This window comes from Gopherus flavomarginatus, chromosome 1 (assembly GCF_025201925.1).
Source record: "Gopherus flavomarginatus isolate rGopFla2 chromosome 1, rGopFla2.mat.asm, whole genome shotgun sequence".
Lineage (NCBI taxonomy): Eukaryota > Metazoa > Chordata > Testudines > Testudinidae > Gopherus > Gopherus flavomarginatus.
The window spans coordinates 358,194,053-358,220,406 of NC_066617.1; the positions used below are offsets into that span (position 1 = coordinate 358,194,053).

At 46.7% G+C, this 26,354-nt stretch overlaps 1 protein-coding gene across 4 annotated transcripts in view; it reads left to right on the forward strand.

Annotated features, from left to right (window-relative positions):
• The window catches only part of GDPD4 (glycerophosphodiester phosphodiesterase domain containing 4), an 87,452-nt gene that overhangs the window by 59,981 nt on the left and 1,117 nt on the right, over positions 1-26,354 (forward strand). For 3 of the 4 annotated variants that reach the window (XM_050941358.1, XM_050941349.1, XM_050941366.1), the window contains 11 exons: positions 973-1,032; positions 2,908-3,006; positions 5,135-5,228; positions 9,885-10,030; positions 11,502-11,584; positions 13,299-13,449; positions 14,069-14,290; positions 16,051-16,208; positions 19,962-20,109; positions 22,270-22,352; positions 24,870-24,952. In XM_050941358.1, coding sequence (XP_050797315.1) covers positions 973-1,032; positions 2,908-3,006; positions 5,135-5,228; positions 9,885-10,030; positions 11,502-11,584; positions 13,299-13,449; positions 14,069-14,290; positions 16,051-16,208; positions 19,962-20,109; positions 22,270-22,352; positions 24,870-24,952 — 1,327 coding nt within the window. Of the gene's footprint in view, positions 1-972; positions 1,033-2,907; positions 3,007-5,134; positions 5,229-9,884; positions 10,031-11,501; positions 11,585-13,298; positions 13,450-14,068; positions 14,291-16,050; positions 16,209-17,428; positions 17,930-19,961; positions 20,110-22,269; positions 22,353-24,869; positions 24,953-26,354 lie in introns of those variants that run through there. The other variant, XM_050941374.1, reaches the window with a different exon arrangement.

Consider the following 26,354-nt stretch of genomic DNA (forward strand, 5'->3'; position numbering starts at 1 on the left):
CAGGAAACAGGATTTTTTCAACTCTGGGTGGAGGGTTTTTTGTGTGTGAGTCTTTTGTTCTGGGTCTTCTGCCGGAATCTCTCTCAGCTATGAGAAGGATTTCTATTTCCTGCTTTCTAATCTTCTGTTTACAAGTTGTGAGTACAAATATAGTAAGACAGTAAGGTTTCTATTGTTTTCTTTGTATTTACATGGATATAGTTGCTGGAGTGCTTTGAATTGTATTCTTTTTGAATAAGGCTGTTTATTCATATTTCTTTTAAGCAATTGACCCTGTATTTGTCACCTTAATACAGAGCGACCATTTGTATGTATTTTTCTTTCTTTTTTATATAAAGCTTTCTTTTAAGACCTGTTGGAGTTTTTCTTTAGTGAGGAACTCCAGGGAATTGAGTCTGCAGCTCACCAGGGAATTGGTGGGAGTAAGAAGTCAGAGGGAAATCTGTGTGTGTTAGATTTACTAGCCTGACTTTGCATTCCCTCTGGGTGAAGAGGGAAGTGCTTTTGTTTCCAGGACTGGAATTAGAGAGGGTGGACTCCCTCTGCTTAGATTCACAGAGGTTGCTTCTGTGTCTCTCTCCAGGAGCACCTGGAGGGGGCGGGGAAGGGAAAAGGTTTATTTCCCTTTGCTGTGAGACTCAAGGGATTTGGGTCTTGGGGTCCCCAGGGAAGATTTTTGGGGGGACCAGAGTGCCCCAAAACACTCTAATTTTTTGGGTGGTGGCAGCAGTATCAGGTCCAAGCTGGTAACTAAGCTTGGAGGTTTTCATGCTAACCCCCATATTTTGGACGCTAAGGTCCAAATCTGGGACTAAGTTATGACAATCAGATTTGGGAATTTTCATTCAAAGTGACTTTTCTATGCGATATAATTCTACATCTGCCTTCGCAGATCTCTGATCCTGAGGACTGAAGTCACTGGGCAGTGTTTAACCATGTTATAATGTGATGGTTTTCCATTTGATTTCCCAGGTTCTAGCAGTGTGTTTGCTATCAGAAAGTCAGCAGTTGTATCTGCACTGGAGTCACAAGGTGGGATATTTGAGTCATTCCAGCAACTTTTGTATCTACAGTTTACAACAATTAAAGTTAATGATAGGATGGTTCCCTACCTAAAGACCAAAACACATTTTCAGTCTAACATGACTAGTCTCTTCAAGGTTAAGGAATTTAAACAACAAAAACAAAAGGAAAGGCTTCAGGAGAGAGCACAATGTATGCATCTCCCTTGTAACTGGTTGCAGTGACTCTGTAAACAAAATGGCTGACATCTCTATAGACAGAAAGTGAGAATTAGTGCTCTTATATCCAACTGATTTAGGAGTACATGTGGTGGGGAGCAGCATGAGAAAGTGTGTACTGCTACTGATCATTTTTGTATCTGCTCCTGGGTAGACAGAGAATGTAATTCTCCAAGTCAGCCAATCCAACCCAAAAAATTCACTGGCAAAATCACCCAAAGACAGAAAAAAATCAGGATGGTTTAGAGATGATATTAGCAACTCCTCATAATTTGAGTTTATGACATTGTGAAGCCTTGAGCCAGCTAATAGCAGGCATGTCTACACTGGAATGTAAGCCCAGAGTTAGTAGAACTGGGGTTAGCTGACCCCAGGTTTGTTAACCTAGGGCTTGAGAATCTACACTTATTTGTAACTCCAGGTAAGGAATTGTTGAACCCTGGGTTCCAGCCTGGGGTTCCAGCATGTACACATTATGCAGGCCCAAGTCCAATCACCCATAACCCAGACTTCCTAGCGCCATCCCCAAATGTGGCTTTCTTTATAGTACAGCATGGGAAAACTTGACTATCCACCAAACTTGATTGCCTGGAGAACAAATAAAGTTGCCCCATGGGATTATGGGATCCTTTTGGCAGATTCCCAGAGCAAACTCCCAGTGGGGCTGCGTCTAGGCTGCAAAGCAATAGGGCTTGAACCCTGGCTACCAGTTTGAGTCAGGCTCGGACCCTCCACCCCCGTGGAGTCCTGGGACCTTGGGTCCAAACTCTGGGTTACTGTGATTGGTGTGTATACAGAAAGGGGGTTAGGCTTGAGCTTGAGTCCGAAGCCTGCATTTACATTGCAGCACTGACATGCCTTAGGTCCATCTAGCCCAGTATTCTGTCTTCCACAATAGCCAATGCCAGGTGCTTCAGAACAAATGAACAGAACAGGCCAAATATCAATTGATCCATCCCCTACCATCCAGTCCCAGCATCTGGCAGTCAGAGCCTTAGGCACACCCAGAACATGGGGTAGTATCCCTGACCAAAAAGACGACAGAGCTGTCACTCAGTGTTTCTCCTTAGAGGTCTCTTTGCCTCTAAGAGTATGTCTACACTGAATTGTAAACCCAGGTCTGTGGACTTGGTGTTTCCAAGCTATGCATGAGCGTCCACACTGCATTGTAAACCTGGGTTTATGATTGCTGGACTTGGGGGTCTGAGGCCATGCTAACGTCCGTACTGCACAATGCAGATCTTCTGACTCTGCTGCTTGAGCTGTGTCCACAATGAAAAATGACAGGGCTTGGATCCCAGGTGCAGAGGGACTCAGGCTTGGACCCTTCCTCCCCCAGCTGAGTATTAGGACCTGGGTCCTGAGTGCTGGTTGACCTGAATCAGAAAGATTTGTGTGTGAATGGTTGGGGTCCATTTGGGTTCAAACCTGAGTCTGAGGCCAGATTTACAATGTAGTGTAAACCTAACCTAATTCAAGTAGGTCAGTTCAGATGATCAAGCTCATAAAGATTACTGCCACATAGAAAATACTCTATACCTATGGAATCCAAGTCATCTTTATAACCCACATGCAATAGTAGCTAAAGGTCATATACTAAACAATATGAATTGCAATTGTCATACACTAATTCTGAAGCCAGACAATATCCTATTTGTCTCTGCAGATTGGAACTTTTTTGGTATTGGGCTTCTCCATAGCTGCCATCAGTGTATTTTCTAAACTGTGGAGAGTTCGATGGAAAACTGTCCGCCTGTCATTTCAGGTAAGAGCATGGAAGCTCTACATTAAAAAAAAAAAAAAAAAAAGAAAAAAAAAGACAACTTGTTAACAAAAGCCTTGACTGGAAATAGATGGAAAATATGGACACAGCTGAATTTTTTTCACATACAATTTTTCTGGCAGGGATGCAGTTCATCAAAATAAAAATTTTGACTACTTTTAAAAAAAAAAATTCCGATTCAGGGAAACGGGGATGAAAAATTTTGTTTAGTTTCAGAATGTCAATCAGAAACTCCATTTTTCATTTTGAAATGCTGAATTGTTTCCATCAAAAATATTTTAAAAAATTGTTTCCATGTTTACAATTCAAACCTTTTAGAATTTTTTGTTGTGTAATATTTTTTATTTCCACTTTCTTTTCTGATCTGGAATAGAAACTAATTCTGAAAAGTCAAAATTTCCTGTGATAGGAAAATAGCATTTACGAGCCAGCTCTAGAAAATATCTTCCATCAAATGTCCTTGAGGTCAGAAATAGGATTGGATTAAACGTGTTCAGAAAAAATGAGCCAGCATCTGCTACCTATTTCTGGAATCAAACTTGAACTCAAATGTTATTAAAAAGTTTTTGTCAATGTTTATGCAAGGATTCCTTCCACAGGCACTGGAGACACCTCTACCTCTTCAGCTAAAGGAGAAACTCCATTAGCTTTCATCCATAGTAGGCCGTTATTTTGTATATGGAGTAGCCAGTAGAGGGATGCAGATGGCCAGTTCTAGGGCAAGCAAGCAGGGCCATCACCATGGGTGCCAACTTCCAGGGAACGCCACCACACCGCTGTGCTGCCAGGCATTTTTGGCCAGCCTTTCTCTTCCCCTCTCCTCAACTGATTGGCTGACTGAGTTTTTCTTCTTCTTTTTTTTGATTTTGTTATTTGTTTTGCTTGGCTTCTGGGCATGAGGAAGATGTTAAAAACATTGTCTACCATGGCTGGCAAAATGGCTAGGACTGCTTTGGTGCTTCTGTGGATGCAACATACAACCATGTTACATGTGGATAATGTTTTTTCCCTACCATATATCTTGGTAATTTCAGGTTTCACTATGGGTCAGATTGTCTTTCACTCCAGTTTTTTGCTGGAGTGACTCACTTGACTTTAATGGAGTCATACCAGGATACAACTCCGTGGAAAATCTTGCCCAATATTTCCCATTGGGCCAAAACCCGGCATATTTCTTTCAGATTTCCATCCCACTTTTGCACATTTATGATAAATTCAGAGAAGCATCTGAGCTTTTCAGTGCTTGTTTACCCTTTATAGTCAAAGAAATCAATTACAATGGCTAGGGCTGTCCTTCAAAAATAATAATCTGATAAATCAGTTATTTGGTGTTAGTAAAGCATGAAGAATATTCCCCAGGTTACAAATTTGAAGCTGAAACAAACAAATAAATAGAAATACAGTTAGCTCTAAATACAATGGATCTAAACCCTTTAGCCTGAGATCAAGTGCTTTGTTTAAATAACTAAGAGTAAACGTTGCTTATGAAGTACATTATTCATTTGTGGAACTGGCTGTTGCAGAATATTAGTGAGGCTAATGAAGTAATCTCACGAGACTGGAAAAAGGATTAGACGCATATTGGAGTAATCAGATGCTGCAGTTATACTAGCTAGTATGATAGTACAGTTGGATACTGAACATTACCATTCATGTTTAATAGTGGTCTGATCTGCATAATTGGTGATGCTCATAATGTAGTGTTGAAACTGACTCTAGCTGGAATGGCCTGACTGCCTGGTGGAAGACACTCAAGTACTACGGTGATGAGGGGCCATGTAAGAACCGAGATTGAGAGAAGACGTTGAGTTCAGGATGGTGCACTCAGCCCCCGGGGGAAAAGAGTGCCTTACGTTGCTATCCTGCATCCTCTTTGGCTGACTCAGGAGCAGGCTTGATGGACTCTTGAGGATCACATCAGTATACTTCAGCTGACCTGCCACAAAGTTCTCAAAGGGTCCAAGCCAAGTGTAAAATTTTGGGGGAAACTGCCTGTACCTCTAGCAGTATCCCTTATGTGTGGTGCACTAGCTCGACTATGTCAGTATTGGGAGAGCTGTTTGTTTCCATAAATTGGCTTTTCACAGCAAATCTCTTGTCTCCCTTCCAGGTCACAGCTCCCTATCTCCACATAGGTGCAATAGCAGCCATGGTCCTTCTGTCTTGGCCAGTGGCTTTGCATGCCTTCCGAACAAATAAAAAAGGTACAGTAGCTCTGCTTTATGCTCTACATGTGCAGCCTCCACCTGGAACCTCTGTGCTCTGCTTTGTGCAAATGGGAGAGATGGGGATATAGGCCAAGACTTTCAAAAATAGGTAACAATTTTGTGTGCCTCAATTTTTGTGTGCCTTGAGACACCTTAAAACAACCTGATTTTCAGAGTGTCCATAGCTCTTACATCAGTCTCTCCATATACTCAGTATCAAGGGGTGGACCCTTCCAGCTAGCACACTTAATGCACCAATGCTTGTTTGTCCAGTGTTGCTTCCTCCCTCCCTTGCTTGAGGTTATGGCAAAGAACTTTTGTCTGAGGAAGAAAATGAATGACAAGGAGCCCCAACTCCTCACTCGTCCTTTCTGCCGACACTTGCATCCTTGCTACATGGAGTTTCTAAATAGCCTAAGACACTGAGCCATCTGGACCAATCAGAGCCCCACTGATTTTACTGCGGCCCTGCACTTCGTGGGGAGGGGGGGGATAGCTGTACCAGGGCTTAATGGGAGGGATTGTTATAGGATCCCCTTGTTGCAACTATGTACAAATATGCAATAGCAGCGGGGAATGAGACACGGGTCATCTCTGCCCCATCTGTGCTTGCTGAGATGTGTCTTCTGGAGGCTTCCTTAGGCAGTGGTCAGGCTAGAGTTCATGGCAGCACTAGTGCCAGGTATGGCAGCTCAGGCAGCCCACCTCTCCTCTTCTCCAGGGATATCCTAGGGAGACCTTACTGAACTGAGTTTAAGTATCTTTGGTGTCCATTGCACATAACGAATGGATTATTGATTATTGTGGGCCAGGATTGTATGTAACTTCTTGAGGGAGGAGGTGTGTCAGATGTGAGACCTGGGGGTTCAAACAACTGTACTGGATATGCCAGACAAGACTGGACCCTTGGAACAAAATGGGTTAAGTGGTTTTTCCTGGGGAATACCTAGGAGGAGGTGAATGCAAATTTCCCACCTCTTGTTAGGAAGCGCTCCCCCTTCCTTTTGAAACTGTGCCCTAAGGAGTGAGCCATTGTCTGCTGATCACCTGTTAAAACTTGAGGCCAACATCAAAGGCCCATGCTTTACAAAGGAAAGACTGAATTATTCACAGGGGTGCTACTTCTGAGCTAAGGCTGTTACCAACTCAAAACCTTACAAAAAATCCTTTGTGGGATTTGAAGGACTGACTCCTGCCAGAGCCCATGGCTGGGGTTGGAGTGATCTCTGCTAAGCTTATTAGCATGCACTTTGGTTCTTGTATTCTTTTTAATGTTTTCTCTGCAATGCTTTCACCTTAAGAATAAATGTTCTTGCTTGTAAAGAGCTGCATGGTAATGTGCTGGCAATTACAGCTGTTCATAGGCTCTGGAGAAAAAGCCAAGCAGACGTTGGCCTATTTAGGCAATCTGGCTTGCTGAGAATATCACACTGTAGAGAGGGAACTGTGCAGCCTGGAAACTCTGGTCAGGAGAGAGGTCTCCACCCAAAAGAAGTGATGGCTGAGTAAGGAGACTAAGAGTGGGTGCCGTTGGTGGACTATGGAGGGGGAATACATGTGTGGTTGCCCTGAAAAACGACATTCATGGCAGCTCAGGTAGTCCATTTCTCCCCCACATCCATCCTTCTTCAGGGACACACAAACAGCAGCACCTTAAAACATGCTTTTTCCTCAAAGCCTGCTAGAAATTCCACAGATTTGAGTGAGAGGTGTCCAGCATGTCCAATCTGTATTGTCTCCAGAGGATCGATTCCTTGGAGGCTGGGCTGTGTCTCTAGCTTGGACGGATGGCACTGAACACATGACAGACTCTCAGAAAATAACAGCCTCGCTGTTTCTTGGGGCCTGAGGAGAACCTTGCTCCTTACATAAGAAACACTGTGACTGACATCATAAGAAAACAAACTGATCTGTTAGAAATTAGGTCATCCAGACTGTCCCCTGTGTCTAATACTTAGGATGCTGTAATATTTGCAGCTCCCCATGCCCTCCTTAACCCACAACAAAGGAATAATTGCATCTTTGAATTTTAAACCTGGCAGTAACAATGCTTTCTCTCTCTGCCATGGCTTTCTGCACTGTGACAAGCATTAAGATAATAATTGCCCCTTTGTTTTGCAAATCTTTCATGCCTGAGTGGATTTAGCACAAGCCCTGATGTTCTCAGGCATGTTTGGGAAGGGGGCTAGAACTGTAAGCCTGGCGGGAAAGGCTGCCAATCCTCTTCCGTGTCTGGCTCTTGCTTGCAATCCTGTCTCAAGTGGGTTCTTCTGAAAGCCTGTCCAGTCACTCCACATTATAGAAGAGGCTTTCGGAAGAACTCACCTGAGATGGAGCAAGTGACTGTAGTCCCTGGTGTAGTCCCTAGTATGACAGGGAAGCTCGATGCACTAGTGAGGAGAGTTTCCCTCCCTCTATTGGAATGTTCCAAGGACTGATGTGCAGCTCAGAGAAGTGTTGCTGAGGAGTGTAAGGGCAGGCCCAGATGTCAGTAACTCCTGAATATGAATCCTAGCCCTGGCACTCTCTCTCTCTCTCTCTCTCTGACTCACCTTCCTCTCCTGCAAAACGGTTACACTCATTTGCCTCCTTGCCAGAGATGTTGTGAGCATTACTCAGTGACAGTATCCAAAGCAAATGCAGATGTTGAACATTCACACTGGAGCCCTTGATCTTTGCAGCTCTCGCTGGTGCTATTCAGTTTGACACCCACCCTCAGAGTAGATGTTAATTTGTATCTAAAATACTGTATTCATACAGTATGTGCAAACTCCTGGTTCACCTCTCCCGACGCCACTTCTCTGCAATAAGAACCTCAGCTGATGGGAGACCATATGTGTCATAACTATAAAGGGAAGGTAACGCCCCTCCTGTGTACTATATTATAAAATCCCTCCTGGCCAGAGACACCAAAATCCTTTTACCTGTAAAGGGTTAAGAATCTCAGATAACCTGGCTGACCCCTGACCCAAAGGACCAGTAATGGGACAAGATACTTTCAAATTTTGGTGGGGGGAAGGGTTTTGTTTGTGCTCTTTGATTTGGGGGTTGTTCACTCTTGGGACCAAGAGGGACCAGACAGCAATCCAGGCTCTCCAAATCTTTCTGAACCAGTCTCTCATATTTCAGACTTGTAAGTAACCGCCAGGCAAGGCGTGTTAGTTTTATCTTTGTTTTCTCAACTTGTAAATGTTCCTTTTTGCTAAGAGGATTTACCTCTGTTTGCTGTAACTTTGAACCTAAGACTAGAGGGGGTTCCTCTGGGCTCTTAGAATCTGATTACCCCGTAAAGTTATTTTCCATCCTGATTTTACAGAGATGATTTTTACCTTTCTTTCTTTAATTAAAAGCCTTCTTTTTTAAGAACCTGATTGATTTTTCCTTGTTTTAAGATCCAAGGGGGTTGGATCTGCACTCACCAGGAATTGGTGGGGGGAAAAGAGGGGGAATGGTTAATTTCTCCTTGTTTGAAGATCCAAGGGTTTGGCTCTGTGTTCAGCAGGAACTTGGTGGAGAAATCTCTCAAGGCTACTGAAAGAGAGAGAATCTGGGGGGAAGGTAGACAGAGTTTCCCAAAGAACTCTTAAATGATTTGGGTGGTGGCAGTAAAACTAGATCTAAGCTAGTAATTAAGCTTAGAGGTTCTCATGCAGGTCCCTACATCTGTACCCTGGAGTTCAGAGCGGGGAAGGAACCTTGACAATGTGGAACACAGACACGGTTGGCTTGAATGTAGCTTCCACTGCACTGTAGGGATTTCAGTCAGTATGGTGCCTTTGTGGGAATCCTCACAGGGTACGTCCAAAGTGGTCTCACTGTGACAGCATGCCTGGGGTGGGGAATGGGATGCTCTCCAAGGAACTGTACCTAACGGGAAGCTTGGCTCATAGGCAATAACTTCTCAGAGGCGCTATTTTCTTATCTTTAGTGAAAATCCCCAAATAGTTGCACACTGAGGTGCTCAGGTGCCATGGTGATGGGCCACATCTAGATGTATGGATAGGCAGACTTCTGAATGACACAGTCTGAGGAAAACCATGGAGCTGAGATCCATAGCAGGCCAATCTACCTAGGTAAAAATGACTCCTGCTGTGGAAAACCATTGTTAAGGAGCTGAATTAAAAGGGATGTGATTCGCTCTCTAGGGTGCACAAAGAGTGGTGCAGAGAAAGCTCCTCGCTGCATCATCCTGCTTTTGAGCATAAATGACACTTTTAAATGCCTCTTACCATATCATCCATCTAACAATCAATAATATTTCGCCTTTATTGCAAACAGCATTGACCTTCTCAGGCTCTTTCCTGGGAAGCTGAGTAAATCTTATTACATCCATATTTACAGATAGTGAAACTGAGGCATAGACTGTGACTTCCTGAAGGTGCCACAGCAAGTTAGGAGACAAACCAAAAATATGGCCCAGTAGTGCTGGATCCCAGTTATCTGCTCTGACCACTAGACAGACTGGCACAGGGCATAGTTTGGAGAGATGCATGGGGTACAGAAAAGGGGATTGACTGATGGGAAGGATTTAGTGATTCGGGACACCAGACTTGGCTCAAGAGGCAAACAGCTCTGATACAAGTCAAGCCCTGGGGCAAACTCATAAGTTATCAAATTAATTAACATTAGCCTTCCTCTTCTGCATTCTTTCAGTGATTCAGGCAATAATTATTGGTCCATACCTGGCTATCCTTGTCCTTCTTTTCTTGATACCTCTGGGGATGTACTCCCCCTGCATCAGAGAGGTGGGGACTCTGGGCCCCAAACCAGCCCTCATTGGACACAGAGGAGCACCCATGGTAGGTCTGGGGGAAGACGTTTGGTATCTTTCTTTCATGACCTGTATTGCAGATTCCCCACCCTCACCCCAAGAGCTATGCAGTCAGCCTCTGAGGGCACAAAGGGACTCTATTTTGTTTTGGATTTGCATGCAGAAAAAGTCCTCATGATTTCATTACCAAGCACCATCAGTGCGCCAGAGCTTTCTGATGTTTCAGGTCAAAGAACACAGGCATTGTGGGTAGTGTGGAAGTGAGCGAAGGAGACAAGGGGAACAGTTCAGAGTGACTTTTGGGCAAAGTACTATCCCTGGATAGTTCACAGCATGAGAACGAGGCAGAAGATGGAACATAAGAATGTAAGAATATAAGAACAGCCGTGCTGGGACAGACCAAAGGTCCATCTGGCCCAGTATCCTGTCTACTGACAGTGGCCAATACCAGGTGCCCCAGAGGGAGTAAACCTAACAGGTATTGATCAAGTGATCTCTCCCCTGCTATCCAACTCCACCCTCTGACAAACAGTCTAGGGACACCATTCCTTTCCCATCCTGGCTAATAGCCATTAATGGACTTAACCCCCATGGAAGACCATCTAAGGTGATGATGAGAAGCTTAAAACTTGTGTGGAAGAATCAGGGGTGGCTCTAGGCATTTTGCCACCCCAAGCATGGCAGGCAGGCTGGGTGCCTGTGGGAGGTCCGTCGAAGCTGTGGGACCAGCAGACCCTCCACAGGCAAGCTGCCGAAGGCAGCCTGCCTGCTGCCCTTGTGGAGACCGGCAGAGTACCCCCAGTGGCTTAACGCCCCAAGCACGCGCTTGGTGTGCTGGTGCCTGGAGCCGCCCCTGGGAAGAATTTAAGAAGCCAGTGAAGTAGGTGGAGGAAGGCAGAGATGTGGTGTGAAGATAATCTGGGTGGCTAAGTGGTAGGCCAGGGAGGTGCAGGTTATGGTAGTCAAGGCTTGAAATAACTAGAGGGCAGACTAGAGGGTGGTTGGAGCTGAGAGGAAGGAAGGCATTTACAAGAAGCACCATGATTTGGTGAGAGCCTGGATTTGTGATGAAATAGCCGAAGTTGACCCCTAGGCTACAAGTCTGTGTAATAGGAAAAGTGGGGATACTGTCAACAGCAACAGAGAAAGAGGAAGGGTTAGAGGTGCAGTCAAACTCTGTCTCGAATGTACTGATTTAAGGAGGAATGTAACGTGAACAAAGCCTCCTACTCTGTTATCGACTGACTGAAGAGCTTGATGGTTTGGGGCTTGCCCTGCCCTCCAGGAGATTTGTAAATGTTGCTGGATGCTCCTAGAATCCTGATGGGACCTAAAGACATGAAGCAAGTAAAACAGATTTTCAGCTGTTGCACAAAGTGACCTTTACTGGCTATCCCAGGGGGGCAGGGCAGCAGGGCTGGTTACCAAGAAACTGAAAGTATCTTTGGGAGTCATCTGGTGCCTGTTGAAACCAGCATTCCTTTATGTCATCTTCCTAGCTGGCTCCAGAAAATACGGAGATGTCATTTCAGAAGACCATCGAACACGGTGGGGATGGTCTTGAGACAGACGTCACAATTAGGTAAGGGGGAAGCACCGTGTCTCAGTGTGAAACTTCCTCTGGCTAAGATTTCAAAGCCAATCCTTTGTCAACTAGCGTTTGACACAACTGCATGTCGGGCCTGTCGCCACTGTCACACTGGGACTCTGATATTGATTTATTATTTGTATTATGTAGTGCCTAAGAGCCTTTGTCATGGACCAGAAGCCTATTGTGATAGGTACTGTGCAAAAATAGAACAAAGAGATGGTCCCTGCCCTAAAGAGCTTACAATCTGAGCATAAGACAGCAGATGCAGACAGATAGAGGAGTATAAGGAACAATTACTTTATCGTACATCCGAGTATGTTCGACACATTACAGAAAACACATAGAAGACATATCTCTAACCTAACGATCTTACAAATCTCAGTGAGATTTGGATGAGGTGCAGAGAGCACAGCCAAGCTGCTTGCAATTATAAAGGCATGCGAGAGCATTGTATTAGTTACTGCCAGGATCTTGATATGCCATTCTGAGTTGGAATCATTGCCCTTATACTGTTGGGTAGGGTGATCGGCTTTTGGTGTTTATGTAGCACTGTGGAAGGTATGAATATAGGCTAGAGCAGAACCTGGCACATGGTCTTTCTTCTTGAGATGTCAGATCTAAGTATAATTATTTCCGTTTTATAGATGGGGAAACTGAGGCATAGGGAGATGTGACCTCTCCAAGGTCACACTGCAGGCAAGTGGCAGAGCTGGGAATAGAACCCAGGTTTCCTGACTCCCAGGGTATGTCTACACTGCAATCAGAGGTATGGCTGAAACATCTAGCACCACCTGAGCTTGCTTTAATCAAGCTAGTTTGAATAACAATAGTATTGAAGCCATGGCAGTAGGAGTAGCTGCATGGGTTAGCCACACAAGTATTTACCTAGGGTCCCACATAGGCTTGTGTAGTCCATGCTGCTGTGGCTTCACTGCTCTTGTTGGTTCACCAAGCCAGATCAAAGCTAGCTTGGGTATGTCTACACATGCTGCATTCTCACCCCTGATTCCAGTGTAGACATAGTGTAGTCTAGTTATCCTGTCCCACGCGACTGCCTGTGGGATAATGCTTCTATTCTAGGTGTTGTTTTCCAGAGGATGTCCTTTTATTAATGTCCTTCATGTATAATTAGGGCTCTACCAAATTCTCGGTCCATTTTGGTCAATTGCACCATCAAAGCCTTTTAAAAATTGTACACTTCATGATTTCAGCTATTTAAATCTGAAATTTCACTGTATTGTAATTGTAGGGGTCCTAATCCAAAAAGGAATTGTATGCAGGGGGAGTGGCAAGGTTATTTTAGGGGACGCTTGTGGTATTGCTACCCTTACTTCTGCACTGCTGCTGGCAGCCGTGCTGCCTTCAGAGCTGGGCGCCTCACCACCATCTGCTACTCTCCAGCTGCCCAGCTCTGAAGGCAGAGCAGAAGTTAGGGTGGCAATACTGTAATGCCTCTAAAATAACCTTGCAATCCCCCTGCACTCCCTTTTGGGTCAGGACCCGCAATCTGAGAGACACTGGTCTCCCCTGTGAAATCTGTATAGTATAGGGTAAAAGCACACAAAAGACCAGATTTCATGGTCCTTGACATGTTTTTCATGGCTGTGAATTTGACAGGGCCCTACATATAATTTTGGCCTTCCTGTACAGTGCTCATGTTTTGAATGTTGTCTGTGTTGTGAAGAGCCCTCTCCTTTTATCGTAGCTATGATGGGATCCCCTTCCTGATGCACGACAGCAACTTACAGAGGACAACAAACATCCGGGAGGTCTTTCCCAGTAACTCCACTCAGAATGCTGCATTGTTTTCCTGGGATGCCCTAGAACAGCTGAATGCAGGAAAGTGGTTCCTCAAGGTAAGACTGTTCAGAGGTCTTTCTTAAAGTGCCTACTTCAAGGGATATGTGCTATGGTCCCGATCCAAACTCAGTGGGAGTCTTGGGATCAGTCCCAATAATTATGCAGAAAGCAGCAACACAGAAGTGTATTTTTGTTTACTAGTTTATGTTACTGTGGTTCTTTATCAGGCTTAGCAATTGCATAGCAGAGATGGAGGAAAGAAGATCTAAGCTATTCATGCAAGGCATAGACACAACCCCTAGGGGGCAGGAGAGGGGAGACTGTCCACCCACTTTCTATGTCCTGATGATTTACTCCTTAGTGCAGCCGCAGAATTAGTCCCTTTTCAAACCCAGTCCAGCTTTTTTTAATGTGGCTGCAAGACTGATATACAGAATCAAAGAACCGGGGTTAAAATGTAATTATGGGTTAAGGGAGAGAAGATGGAGACTCGTATATTTATACCAGCGACATATAGGAGATGAAAACTAGAGGAGGAACAAAGAAAAATGAATTCTTTTATCCCACTGAGTGCTGATGTTAGCCTAGTTCCCCCTTAGAGAAACAGGAACTGTTTGTATGCAGCTAACTCAGCCTGACTGTTATTTATTTCCTTGTGTATTCATTTATTTTTAGGACACACCATTTTCATGCATGGGCTCTCTGTCAAGTGCAGATCAAAAACTGGCAATGAATCAGTCAATTTACAAGCTAAGTCATTTCTTGAGACTTGCAGACAGTGCAAATAAACTTGTGATATTTGATCTCTACCGCCCTCCAGAGAAACATCCTTACAGGAACACCTGGATCAATAGAACACTGGAAGTGATCCGTGACTCAGGGATTAACCCTCGGCTGGTATGGTGCTGTCACTCCTCCCTCTCCTCTTTGTTGTGGTTTTTAGAATCGGGTTTTGGGCCAGATCCTCATAAATCAGCATCATTCCACTGACTTCACCAACGAAAGACTTAGCTCATTACATTTTATTCACCCGCTGGTGGCTAGTTGACTCAGGGACCAGTCCAGCACAATTATAAAAATGCATTTCCCCAAGGCCATATTGTAACACCCTTCCCCATGCTGGATAATTCCATCTCAAATCATCCCCCTGATTTTAATGAGATTGCTCGTGGGGGAAGGTGTGAGTAGGGTACTGCAGTCGAGCCCTACGCTAGCTATACGATTTAAGATAACTGTCGAGTCGGAATGAATGGTTTCCAATTGCTTTGAGATCCCTCAGTAAAAGGCTCAGTACCAAAGGCCAGATCCTCAGCTGGTGTAAACTGGTGTAGTTCCATTTACACTAGTTGAGGATCTGGCCCCATGATTGCAGAGTAGCATTGCGGTTGTAGCAGTGGGTCGCCTTAAATGTTGCTCCTCATCTTTTCTTGATTATTTAAATTAAATTTATATTACCATTGCACCTAGGAACCCCCCAGTCAGTCTCAGGACTCCATGACGCATGTTCATGTAAAACAATCAGAAAGGGCAACCCTGGGATTTAGATTGCACCTCTCTGCCCTTCCCAAAACAATCTCAGTAGTTGGGCCAGTTCCCAGCTAGCGCAGCTCACAATGAGTGTACCTCTATGAGCTTCAGTGGAGTGACGCCAATCTGTAATTCATCCTGGGTGCAGCTCCACTGGGGGAAGCTTTCGTGTAGGTAGGGCCTTTGTGCTAAGCACTTTAATGACATGGTTATGAGACCAGTTGTCAACACATGTCGAGACTTATGGCTACAAAGTTTGTGTACACAGGGATCTGTGCCACCCCTCCCTGTCATTTTGGGATATGAATGCCATAATGAATTAGCTAGCTGTTTACCACTGCCATCTACTGTACAGGATTAGAACTTCCTGTGTGTCATAGGCTAATGGAGATTCTCCATGTCCTCGTGTGACAAGGGCCTGAGGATCCAGGTTCTGTCCCTGCTTTTTCCATGTGCAGTTAGGTACTGCTGTGGTGTGCAAACTTCCAAGGAGCCAAAGACATATTTCAATAGGTGGCCATCTCATCAGGCTGCGTGGGGACTAACTTCAATAGTTACCCATCTGAGCAGGCTGTGTGGGGGCGAAAGTGCATAGAGAGCTTTGGATGGAGGGTACTACAGAAGTACCAAGTATTCTGACAAACATAGCTTCTGTTAATGATCAGTGTCGGAGGCTCCTGGGAGAGGTTAAAATCCCTGTAATGTTCCTGGCCAGATGTGCACTGCTTTACTGCAGCAAGGGGATTCGGGTTCCTTCCTGACACCTGTGGTGATCATCCTCTGAGGTACTGCATTTGATTTCCCTTATTTTAGCAGGTATAAATACAAATATTGGTCTGTAAAATTATCCAGTGCTTTTAAAGATCCAGATACAGTACCTGGCCTCCTGTAGCAAGGAGTTCCACAGGCTCATTGACAGAACAGCCCAAGTCATATTGCTGTAGTATTTGAGCGTGTGTTTTTATTTTAAATTTACCCACCGCCGTATCAGATCTGACCTGTGTTTGAATGTACCTGGCATGTCATTGCGTGATCCTCTCTTTTTGCCTTGTGTTATGGGACTATGTAGAAGACAAAGTGCTGTTCAGGAATATCCCTGTTAATTCACTAGCTGCCGTTGTCACTCACAGGTCCTGTGGCTGGACAACACTATGAGGTCCTTTGTTCAGGCTGTAGCTCCTGGGTTTCAGCACACCATGGCCAGTAAGGCCCCAGTTGATCAGCTATTGAGAGACAATGTTGTGAAGCTCAATCTAGTCTATTCCGCAATGTCCAGTGAAGATATCCGGTAGGTTACTGTATACGCCTCATATAGGCGGCAAGACACGTCAGTGGAATTGCAACAAAACTGCACATGCAATATGCCAGTTTAGTACATGTGATTATGTCTCCCTCTAGTGATTGGCACCAGTGACTATAACAGCCTGGTACTTACTCCTAACTACAGGAGTAGCTCCATGAAAATCTCAAGCTCAGTCCCTGCATAGGCGACACAGGAGTCTTTTGTTTGGGGAGGCTACTTCCAGGAGCACTGGAAGCTTCCGAGAAGTAGGGGGCCACCAGCACCTGGACCGTGGTCCTGCCCCCTGAGTCACTCCTCCACCTTTGAGGCCCTGCCTGCGCACCACCCCTTCCCCTTCACCCCCGTGGCCACATCTGCACTCTTCCCCGAGCCTCTTCCCCCATGGCCACATCTGCACTCTTCCCCAAGGCCCTGCCCTGCCCGGCCTCTTCCCTCAAAGGCCCCGCCCTTGCTCCACCTCTTCCCCCACGGCCCCACGCCTGCCACTTTTAAAAATGGAGGGCTATGCCCTCCCACCTTTTTTCTTGCCTTAAGGGCAAGTGACATGGGAGAGGGGGTGGAGAGGCACAAGCAGTGGGTGGCGCCTTGGGGAAGAAGCAAAGCGGGGGTGGGAAGAGGCGGAGCAAGGGCAGGGCCATGGGGCATAGCCTGGGTAGGGCCGGGGGGGAGGAGGGAGAGCACAAGCAGGGTCTCATGAGGGAGGGGTGAGGTGGAGCAGGGGGGGCAGGGCCATAGGTCCGGGTGCCAGTGGCCTCCTCACTTCTAGGGAGCTTCCGGCACTCCTGCTCCAAGGGCGCAAAGGTGGCAGGCCAGTGCACCTCCAAAAAGAGGTGACCCACATCTGACATTTGCCAGCCTCTTTTATTTTGGGGATTACGTATGTGGTCATGATAAGTCCAACTGCCACTGAAGTTGATGTCAAAGTAGGTGACTTTTTGCTGAGATCCCAGTGAATCGGTGGTAGTAATGGAAGGAGAACCCGGGAGTCCCGACTCCCTGGTTTTTCCATTGATTGCAACAGGTGGTGGATCATCCCCAAAATCAGAGTGCTGAATGTGATGTAAATTGACACATAGCATTAGCAATTCAACTGCCTGGCGTCCTTTGATTTTATTTACGTGCACAGTAAAGCTCCATCCTGATTATACTAAAGTGCCTTGTTGAATCACAGCTTTGGCACCTAATAGTTGTACCTTCATTTTCAGATCCCAGATCTATTGGACTTTTCCTCCGTATTTCAGAAACTGTGCTGCAGTTGTGCTAACAGTAATGAGATTCACCATGCCGATAACATGTAAAGGGGTGCCTTATTATAGAAAAGGAGAAGCTGATATATATGGCCCTACTTCATTCACGATATTGCAGAAATTGTGGAACCTGCAACATTTGGCTTCCACCACAATTTTGATTTTAATTAGCTTACTTTGCATAATCCAGTATTTTGCATACATTTCGAATACGCAGTTAGTACAGCTCTAACATTCAATGCCTGCAAAATGTAAAAGGCGAAAGTGACTGGACTCGATTTCTACAGCCGTTGTTTTAAGACTTCTGAATTTTGTATTGTACCGGTCACTTTTTTTAAATGACTGTAATATAGTTGCAGCAAAATGTCTGGCTATCAAAAAAATTATCAGGCATAACATAATACTTGAGTGTTGATATCATTCCAGCAATTTTTTTCTTAAACAAATATATCTACTCTAGCTTTTCCCAATTACTGCTATTAATAAAGGTCCATTGTTACTTTCCAGTGATTTTCCACATCTTGTCTGAAACTCAGTGGCAAATATTTGAAAGTCATCCTGTGATTCAAGCAGGGCCTTACTATTATGTATCTATAGCTCATCATCGTTGGCAGGCTTAAATAATGAATTGGCAAGTAACCACTGCCCCCTCGTGGATGATTCATAGGAGACATAACACTCTAGAACCAGGGGTGGGGAAACTTTTTGGCCTGAGGGCCACATCGGGTTTCATAAATTGTATGGAGGGCTGGTTAGGGGAGGGAGTTGTGGCCCAGCCCCCATCTCCTATCTGTCCCTCCCCCCCCCGGGGACTTCTGCCCCATCCAACTCTCCCATTCCCTGACGGCCCCTCTGGGACCCCTGCCCCATCCACACACCCCTGCTCCCTGTTCCCTGACTGCCCCTGGACTCCTGCCACCCCAGCCAACCCCTCCTCTCATTCCTGACAGCCTCCCTCCCCTCCGGGACTTCTGCCCCATCCAACCACCCCTTCTCCTTATCCCCTGATCGCCCCTGGAACCCCTGCCCCATCCAACGCCTCCTCTCATTCCTGACAGCCCCCTCCGGGACCCCTGCCCCATCCAACCACCCCTTCTCCCTGTTCCCTGACTGCCCCTGGAACTCCTGCCCCTGACTGCCCCCGCCGCCCCATCCAACCTCTCCTCCTTCCTGACTGCCCCCCCCCAGAACCCCTGCACCTATTCAACCTCTAGTTTCCCCGCCAACCACCATCCACCCCCCCAACCACCACCCCGAACTCCCCGGCCCTCTATCCAACCCGCCTGCTCCCTGCCCCCTTACCACGCTGTCTGGAGCACCAGTGGCTGGCAGCGCTACAGCCGTGTCGCCCGGCTGGAGCTGGGCCACACTGCCGCTGCCACCGCCACACAGCTCAGAGCACTGGGTCAGGCCGGGCTCTACCCCAGGAGCTCACAGCTCCGCTGCCCCAGAGCATTGTGCTGGCGGTGCAGTGAGCTGAGGCTGAGTGGGATGGGGGACAGCAGGGAATGGGGCCGGGGGCTAACCTCCCGGGGCAGCAGCTCAGGGGCCGGGCAGGGCGGTCTCGCGGGCCATGGTTTACCCACCTCTGCTCTAGAACTGTACTACCACAGCTACAAGTTTACAGTACTTTGAAAATGTAAAATCTCAGAGGAACGGGCTCACATTTCATTTTCTAGAATGGTTCTGTCTCGTGACAAACTCAGCTCCACTGTTCTGCTTTCTCTCTGTGGCTGGAATTTCTGCTTTTCCCAAACAGCAGGAGCACTTCAGTTGTCAAAAAAGCAGCAGTTTAATGCTTTGAGTTAGAAAAGGTTGACGCACCTTCCAACAATGCTTGTTCCAAAATTTCAAGCAGAGTTACCAACAGTTTAGTATTCCACTGTATCGAGTTAAATTGTACAACAGATATTGACACTGACAATAGGACTATTTAGAACATTTGCTTTAACAATCTAAAAAGAATGGTCATATTTTGGTAAGGTTCCATTTAGGAATGATTTATAAAGGGTTAGTAAATGATGAACAGATGTTATAAGCATGTTGCAAACATGAGAACCAGGTGTTATAGATGGTTATAAGGCCATCAGTAAAAGGTATTACAGATGGGTGTAAACGGAGCTTATAAGCAACCCATTAGACTCTATAACAATTTATTGACTATTGATTTAAACAGCTAATCATTAACTCTTTATAAAGTGAACCTTAATACAAAAGCATGACTGAAAGAACCCTGTTTTTACACTGTTATTCAAATGTGACTGTCCCCAGAGGATCAAATGTTCCAGTTTGGCCAATCATAAATGACACCAGTCTTTTCATATAATCAGCTGGTTGGCTAAACTTGGCCCTGTCCACTCCGATGCTCTCGAGTTCCCAAGGCAATCTCCCTCAATGGACTCTTAGCACTCCACTGAGATGGCCCAAAGGGAGGCCATTTGCTCTTAAAGTTGCTTTTTGGTTGAGGCAAACACATCTTTGTATTTTAAAGAAAATACGCTCAGGCCAACATCACCACCAACCTGTACGTGATCAGTGAGCCATGGCTCTTCTCTCTGGCCTGGTGCGTTGGAGTGCACTCTGTGACCACCAATGCTGTACACTTCCTGAAGGACATCAACCGACCTCTCTTCCTCATGGTAAGGGGAAAAAACAGCCCTGCTCTCTGGGAGTGAGGGACCCAAAAGACTATCTGAGGGCTGATGGTCATGTGTGCCTTTTATTATATGGAGAGATATGTAACTCATAGAGTTGGAAGGGACCTTGAAAGGCTATGCAGGCCAGTCGCCTGTCTTCACAGCAGGACCAAGTACTGTCCCTGACAGATTTTTACCACAGATCTCTAAATGGGCCCCTCAAGGATTGAGCTCACTACCCAGGGTTTAGCAGGTTAATGCTCAAACCACTGAGCTATCCCTCCCCCTTTGCGGGACAAGTTCATCCCTGCAGTGGGGCAGAGTGCGCGGGGAGACCTCTGCAACCAGACACAAGCTAGGGCAACGTCCTCAGTGGCACCAGCCTCATTCTCACCCCATTCCTCTGAACTTGGAACACCTCTGTCCCTGGGAGTGCTATGGTGGCAGTGCATAGGCCCCCCTGCACCAGTATTCCCTGAGAGAAGGGGTGAGGAATTAACCCTTTCCCTGCCATCTCTTTGGACCAGCCACATTGGCACTAAGGGGCACCGAAGCACTGATGGTTCAGATCCAATGGCCACATTCTGGCTATTAATAGGAATAAAATGGAATGTACCCACTGGCAAAACATCCCTGGCGTGACTGAAAAATGCAGCTGAGCTGAGGTCTGCTAGAGCTGAGAGACTCAGGCCTTGAGAAGAGGGGAAATAAACCAATTTTAGAGAGCCCCTGCAGAGCTGGGGCTCCACCCACCTAAGGAGAGATCCTCCTGCCTGCTGAGGGAGGTCTTCTGTCTAGAAACCCCGTGACCCCGCTGGTGGTCTAGGCCGTGTGTCACCTCTTGCAGCACCCTAGCTTCTTGGTCATGCATGATCTGGAGGCAGAGGCCCAAGATAAAGGAGCACACCTTACTTTGGTGGCAGAAGCTTGTGTTTTCCTCCAGCCACTCCAAGAAGCTGGTTCGACAGACCCATGGATCTCACCTTATTTATCCAGACCCCTCCGAATACCCTGCTGGGTGAAGGGGTCTTCTGTGCTGTTGGTCCCGTCCATACCCTGCCCACCCTAAAGATTCCTACGTTTCACACATAGCCACAGGGCTGCTTTCAAGCTCACACATTGGATATAATCCCAGATAGGCCAGACCTGCAAAGTTTAGACCCAAATAGTGACTTTCCCAATGGTCAGAGGCTTTCAGATTTAGGGATTTGGTTCAACCTGTTGTAGGGATATGGACAAAGTTCTCATCTGGAGCTTCCTGGGATTCATATCCAGGGATTTGGAGTGGGCCTGTTGCAGAGTTCCCCAAACATTTCAGGGTCACGTCCCTCCCTTACCTCAGTCTGTGCCTCCCTCTGTCCCCCTCCCCGCCCTCAAGCTGGGGCTGAGAGTGGGGCCACATCTCACAGGGCGGGGGAGGGGGAATGCGGACAGGGGTAACGGGACCTAGGGTGGGGCTCGGGCTGGAAGAGAGGCCTGGAATGGATCTGCTGCCAGGCCCATGGCTGGGTGTGGAGCCACGCTGAGGCTGGGGCCAGAGCCAGGCATGGGGCTGGGAGTCTGGGCCGTGGCCTGGGCCCTTTCACCCCTCCAAAATGTTCCTCTGTGCCCCCCTAGGGGACTATTGAGTAGTCAGCAGGCCAGGATTTAGGCAGCATCTGAATGGTGACATTACAGTTGTATTTCATCTTGGAGCTGGACAGCCAGAGAACTACAGACTCTGTGTTAGGGTGACCAGATGTCCCGATTTTATAGGGACAGTCCTGATTTTTGGGTCCTGATTTTTATATAGGCCCCTATGACTCTCTCCATCTCCATCCTGATTTTTCACACTTGCTATCTGGTCACCCTAGACTCTGTGTCCAGTTACCTCACTGAAGGATATTCATTCCAATTAAGTCTAGGCTCCTCTCTGCTGCCAGGGACACAGCAGGCCCCATCTCTGTGTACCATGATGAGCTCTAGGCCATCTAGACAGGAGGCAACACCAAGCGAGGTGGCTGCTCCTTTCAAATGTCAGCAAACTCTAAACATCAGCAGGAAGGTGTCATACAAGGGGCAGTCAGGTTAATCATCCAAACTGCATACAAAAATCAGATGTTTGCCAGTATTACTTAGACTAAACTCTTGCTGCTGGACACGTTCTCTGTTGTTCTCTTCCAGACCCCAAAGGAGTACAGAATAATGTGGCTTCTCACAGATGTAGTCGCAGCCCTGCTCATCTCACTCATATTTGCTCTGCATTGGTAAATATCCTGCTGCTAAAATCTCTGGGGATGTTGAAGGCCGCAAACCTCTTATGGATGGGTCAAACCCGATGATACAAAGGGCCTGTCTACACTGCAAAGTTAAGTTGATACCAGGCAGTTTACGTTGACCTAACTATGAGGACTACACACTACCATGCCCCCCTGCCCCCCTTGCTTTAACTTGCCTGCTCCGCTGACCTAATAAAACCATCTTGACGAGAGACGTTACGCTTAGGGTGACATATTTAGAGCGACGCAGTGTCAGTGTAAACACTGCGTTGCTTACGTCGGCCTTCAGAGGGATCCCACAATGCCCACCATGACCGCTCTGGTCACCGGTTTGAACTCCTCTGCCCTGCACCCAGGTGTACAGGTGAACGCCCCTCCTCTGTTAACATCCTGGGAGGTTTTGAAATTGCTCTTCCTGTTTGCGCCAGTGCAGATCCAGTGCTCTTTCTGTTTGCGCCATAGAGCAGCTGCCAAGCTGAGCATGCCGGCTCCCCACAGCAAAGGCGCTCCTGCCTGGAGTGCACAGGTGGTGGTGGATCTCCTGGGTCTGCGGGGAGAGGAGGTTGTGCAGGCAGGGCTCCACTCCAGCCTCAGGAACTTGCTTGGGAGCATGGAGGTGAAGGACTATGGCATAGCGGCAGGCATAGCAAGGCAAGGGAGGTGAATAGTTGCTCTGGTGTGGCTCCACACGCATGCAGCTTTTACCAGGAGGGGACTGGCATCAGGGTGGTATATGGGCGGGAGGCTGGTGGGGAGAGCAGTCAGGGTGGGGGTCTGGGAGCTTAGCCTCAGGCTGTGAGAAAAGGCAGCATGATTTTAAGAAGAATGAAAAGAAACAAAATTAAAACTTTCTCTGGATAAGTGAAAACCAATACCACTGGCACTCACCTTTTCACAGAGATGTAAACTGTGCAGGATCAAATTACTGATGGAGGGTGGGAAATTGATACAGTTTTTGGACACCCACTGTAGATTATTCATTAGAGATTTACTTCTCCTGAGGAAGGGTTTGTGTTAAAACAAAACCTAGTTTTCAAGACACCTCCATGTATCTTCTAGGGCCGCAGCAGTACCATAGGCACTCCACCTTGCGGGAGAGTAAACACAATGACAGCCACGCACACATCCAGCAGTGAGAACCTCATGGGTGTATGTGCTTGTGACTTCCCTGTTCCTTCCCCTTTAAAGATACTTTCCCCTGCATGTATGACGGTTCCCTCAGCATTACACAGGGGTATGTTTGCATGGGTGTGGAATAAAAATCTACTTATGGAAACACAATTTATTTTTATTATTCTCCATTACCGACAATAGTAATAGGTGCTTGTGCATTGCAAGGGTCATAGCACAGTGCAAACAAACAATGCCAACTACAGCCACACACACTACTTTGGCTCTGTGTTAAAGGTCAAGGTCTCCCTCAGAAGAATAGCTCCCCTGCTCTCCAGCTTCTCTTAGAGCTTTGTGTTCATAATGCGCAGCTCAATACTGAAGAGCAGTGCAGGATCCATGCTTTCTGACAGAGATGACTGGCTCACAGGTTACCAGAGCAGTTGAAACACAGTTGTAAACCTGCAAGGATGCCCAAGGAACGATGGGATTGAGAAACCTGCATCATGTGATGCTGAACTTGCCCCCATGAGGCATTGCAAACCCTTCCCAAAGCATCCTATGGCCAGTTGCACAGTGGGAGAGCGACCCATAGTGCACTGCTCTGTGTCAAGGCACGAGCTGCTACTGTGGATGTGCTCCGCCGACACAAGGAGCATAGTGTGGCCATGCAACAGTGGCTTAATTACAGCAGTGGCAGTACGTCACCATAATGCAACTTAACTTTGTAATGTAAACATAGCTTAATTCTGCCTGGTTGCTATGGAGCGGTGTGAACTAGCTGAGCTGTTCAATCCAAACAGGCCTTTAATTAGCAGTATCTCCCCCTTTTCACCCAATAGCCTGGCTTTACCCTTCACAATTCTTAACCCAGATCTTCCTTTTCCTGCCAATGCCAAACTACTTGGCCCCTTCATGGGGACCATGTGCCCCCCACCACTTTGCTGAGTGAATGGCTCCTGTCTCACCTCCACCCCCCATCCCGGCCTCCAGCTCTTCCTCCTCCTTGCTCCCTACCCCTTGCTTGTCTGCTGTCCAGCTCAGCCTGTCACCTTGCTCTGAATGTTGATTGTAAGCTCTGCAGGGCAGAGGCTGCACTTTTTCTCATGTCCTGGGACATCTCACACACTTCCAGGTGTTCAGCTGACAGCAGTAATGACTAGATCTCACTGCAGCTGGCAGCTGGAGGGACCTACACAGCCCTGCTAACATTCAGGTGACAGCTGGCATTTAACAGCCTGGAACAGTCTTGGACTTAGGCTTCTAAATCACCTAAGCACTTTTGAAAAATGTGACCGTATTTGTATCACGTTAGCACCGCAATGGGCTCAGTGTGCCAGCTGCCTGACCCAGTCTTTGAGCCCATTGCTTCATCGCTGGTTTAACTCTTTTCAGGTGGAGAGAGAAGGGCTTCTCCTGTTGTTCAGATGACAGCGGCGTAGTGCTCGAGAATGGTACATACAACAAATTCCGAACTGGTGAGTCCTGCACTGCGGGGGTTGTGGCTCCAGCACTCTGTACCAAGTCCAGCACGGAAACGGGATTGGGGCTTGTCTAGATGAAAGATTAGTGTGGGGCCAGCTGGGGTGTAAATCTACAGCGCCCTAGCCTGCCGCATGCTGTCTGTCCCATGTGCTCTGCTGCCACTCACTAAACGCTCCCATTGCCCTCCTCCAGTTTCAAAGCAGAGCAGATCAAAGCACACTAGGGACCGTTGTGAGTGGGATGGTGCACAGCAGGCCAGTACGCTGTGGATTTAGTGCCCCACAAACTGGGGGTATAATTGTTCTCTAGACAAGCCCTTACTCTCTTCGTTCACTTACACCTTAACACTGGGCATGCCCACGGTTACAAAGCACAACAACAGTCTATGGCAACGGCTCAAACAGCAATGAGTCCCCAGAACCAGATGGTGTTCACCCAGGAGGTCTGAAGGAACTCGAATATGCGGTTGCAGAATTACTAACTGTAATCTGTAACCTATCATTTAAATCAACTTCAGTACCAAATGACTGGAGGATAGCTAATGTGACGCCAAGTTTTAAGAAGGGCTCCAGGGGTGATCCCAGCAATTACAGGCCGGTAAATCTAACGTCAGTACCAGGCAAATTGGTCGAAGCTATAGTAAAGAACAAAATTGTCAGACACATAGATGAACGTAATTTTTTGGGGAAGAATCAACATGATTTTGTAAAGGGAAATCATGCCTCACCAATCCACTAGAATTCTTTGAGGGGGTGAACAAGCATGTGGACAAGGGGGATCCAGTGGATACAGTGTACTCTAGATTTTCAGAAAGCCTTTGACAAGGTCATTCACCAAAGGCTCTCAAGCTCTTAAGGGGGAGGAATAGCTCAGTGGTTTGAGCATTAGCATGCTAAACCTAGGGTTGTGAGTTCAATTCCTGACAAGGCCACTTAGGGTTCTAGAGCAAAAATGAGTGCTTGGTCCTGCTAGTGCAGGCAGGGGGCTAGACTTGATGACCTTTCAAGGTTGCTTCCAGTTCTAGGAGATTAGTATGTCTCCTATTATTCTAAGCAAAGTAAGCTACCATAGGATGAGGGAAAGTTCTCTCGGGGATTGGTAACTGGTTAAAAGATAGGAAACAAAGGGTAGGAATAAATGGTCAGTTTTCAGAATAGAGAGAGGTAAATAGTGGTGTCCCCCAGGGGTCTGTACTGGGACCAGTCCTATTCAACATATTCATAAATGATCTGGAACAAGGGGTAAATACTGAGGTGGCAAAATTTGCAAATGCAATGGGGTTGGTGGCTCAATGAGAACAGAGTTCAGGCGGTACAGTCATATTGGACTTAAGTATTCTATATAAAGCAAACAGTGATAATGCAACATTAAGGCCAGGACTTTCAATGCATAGGA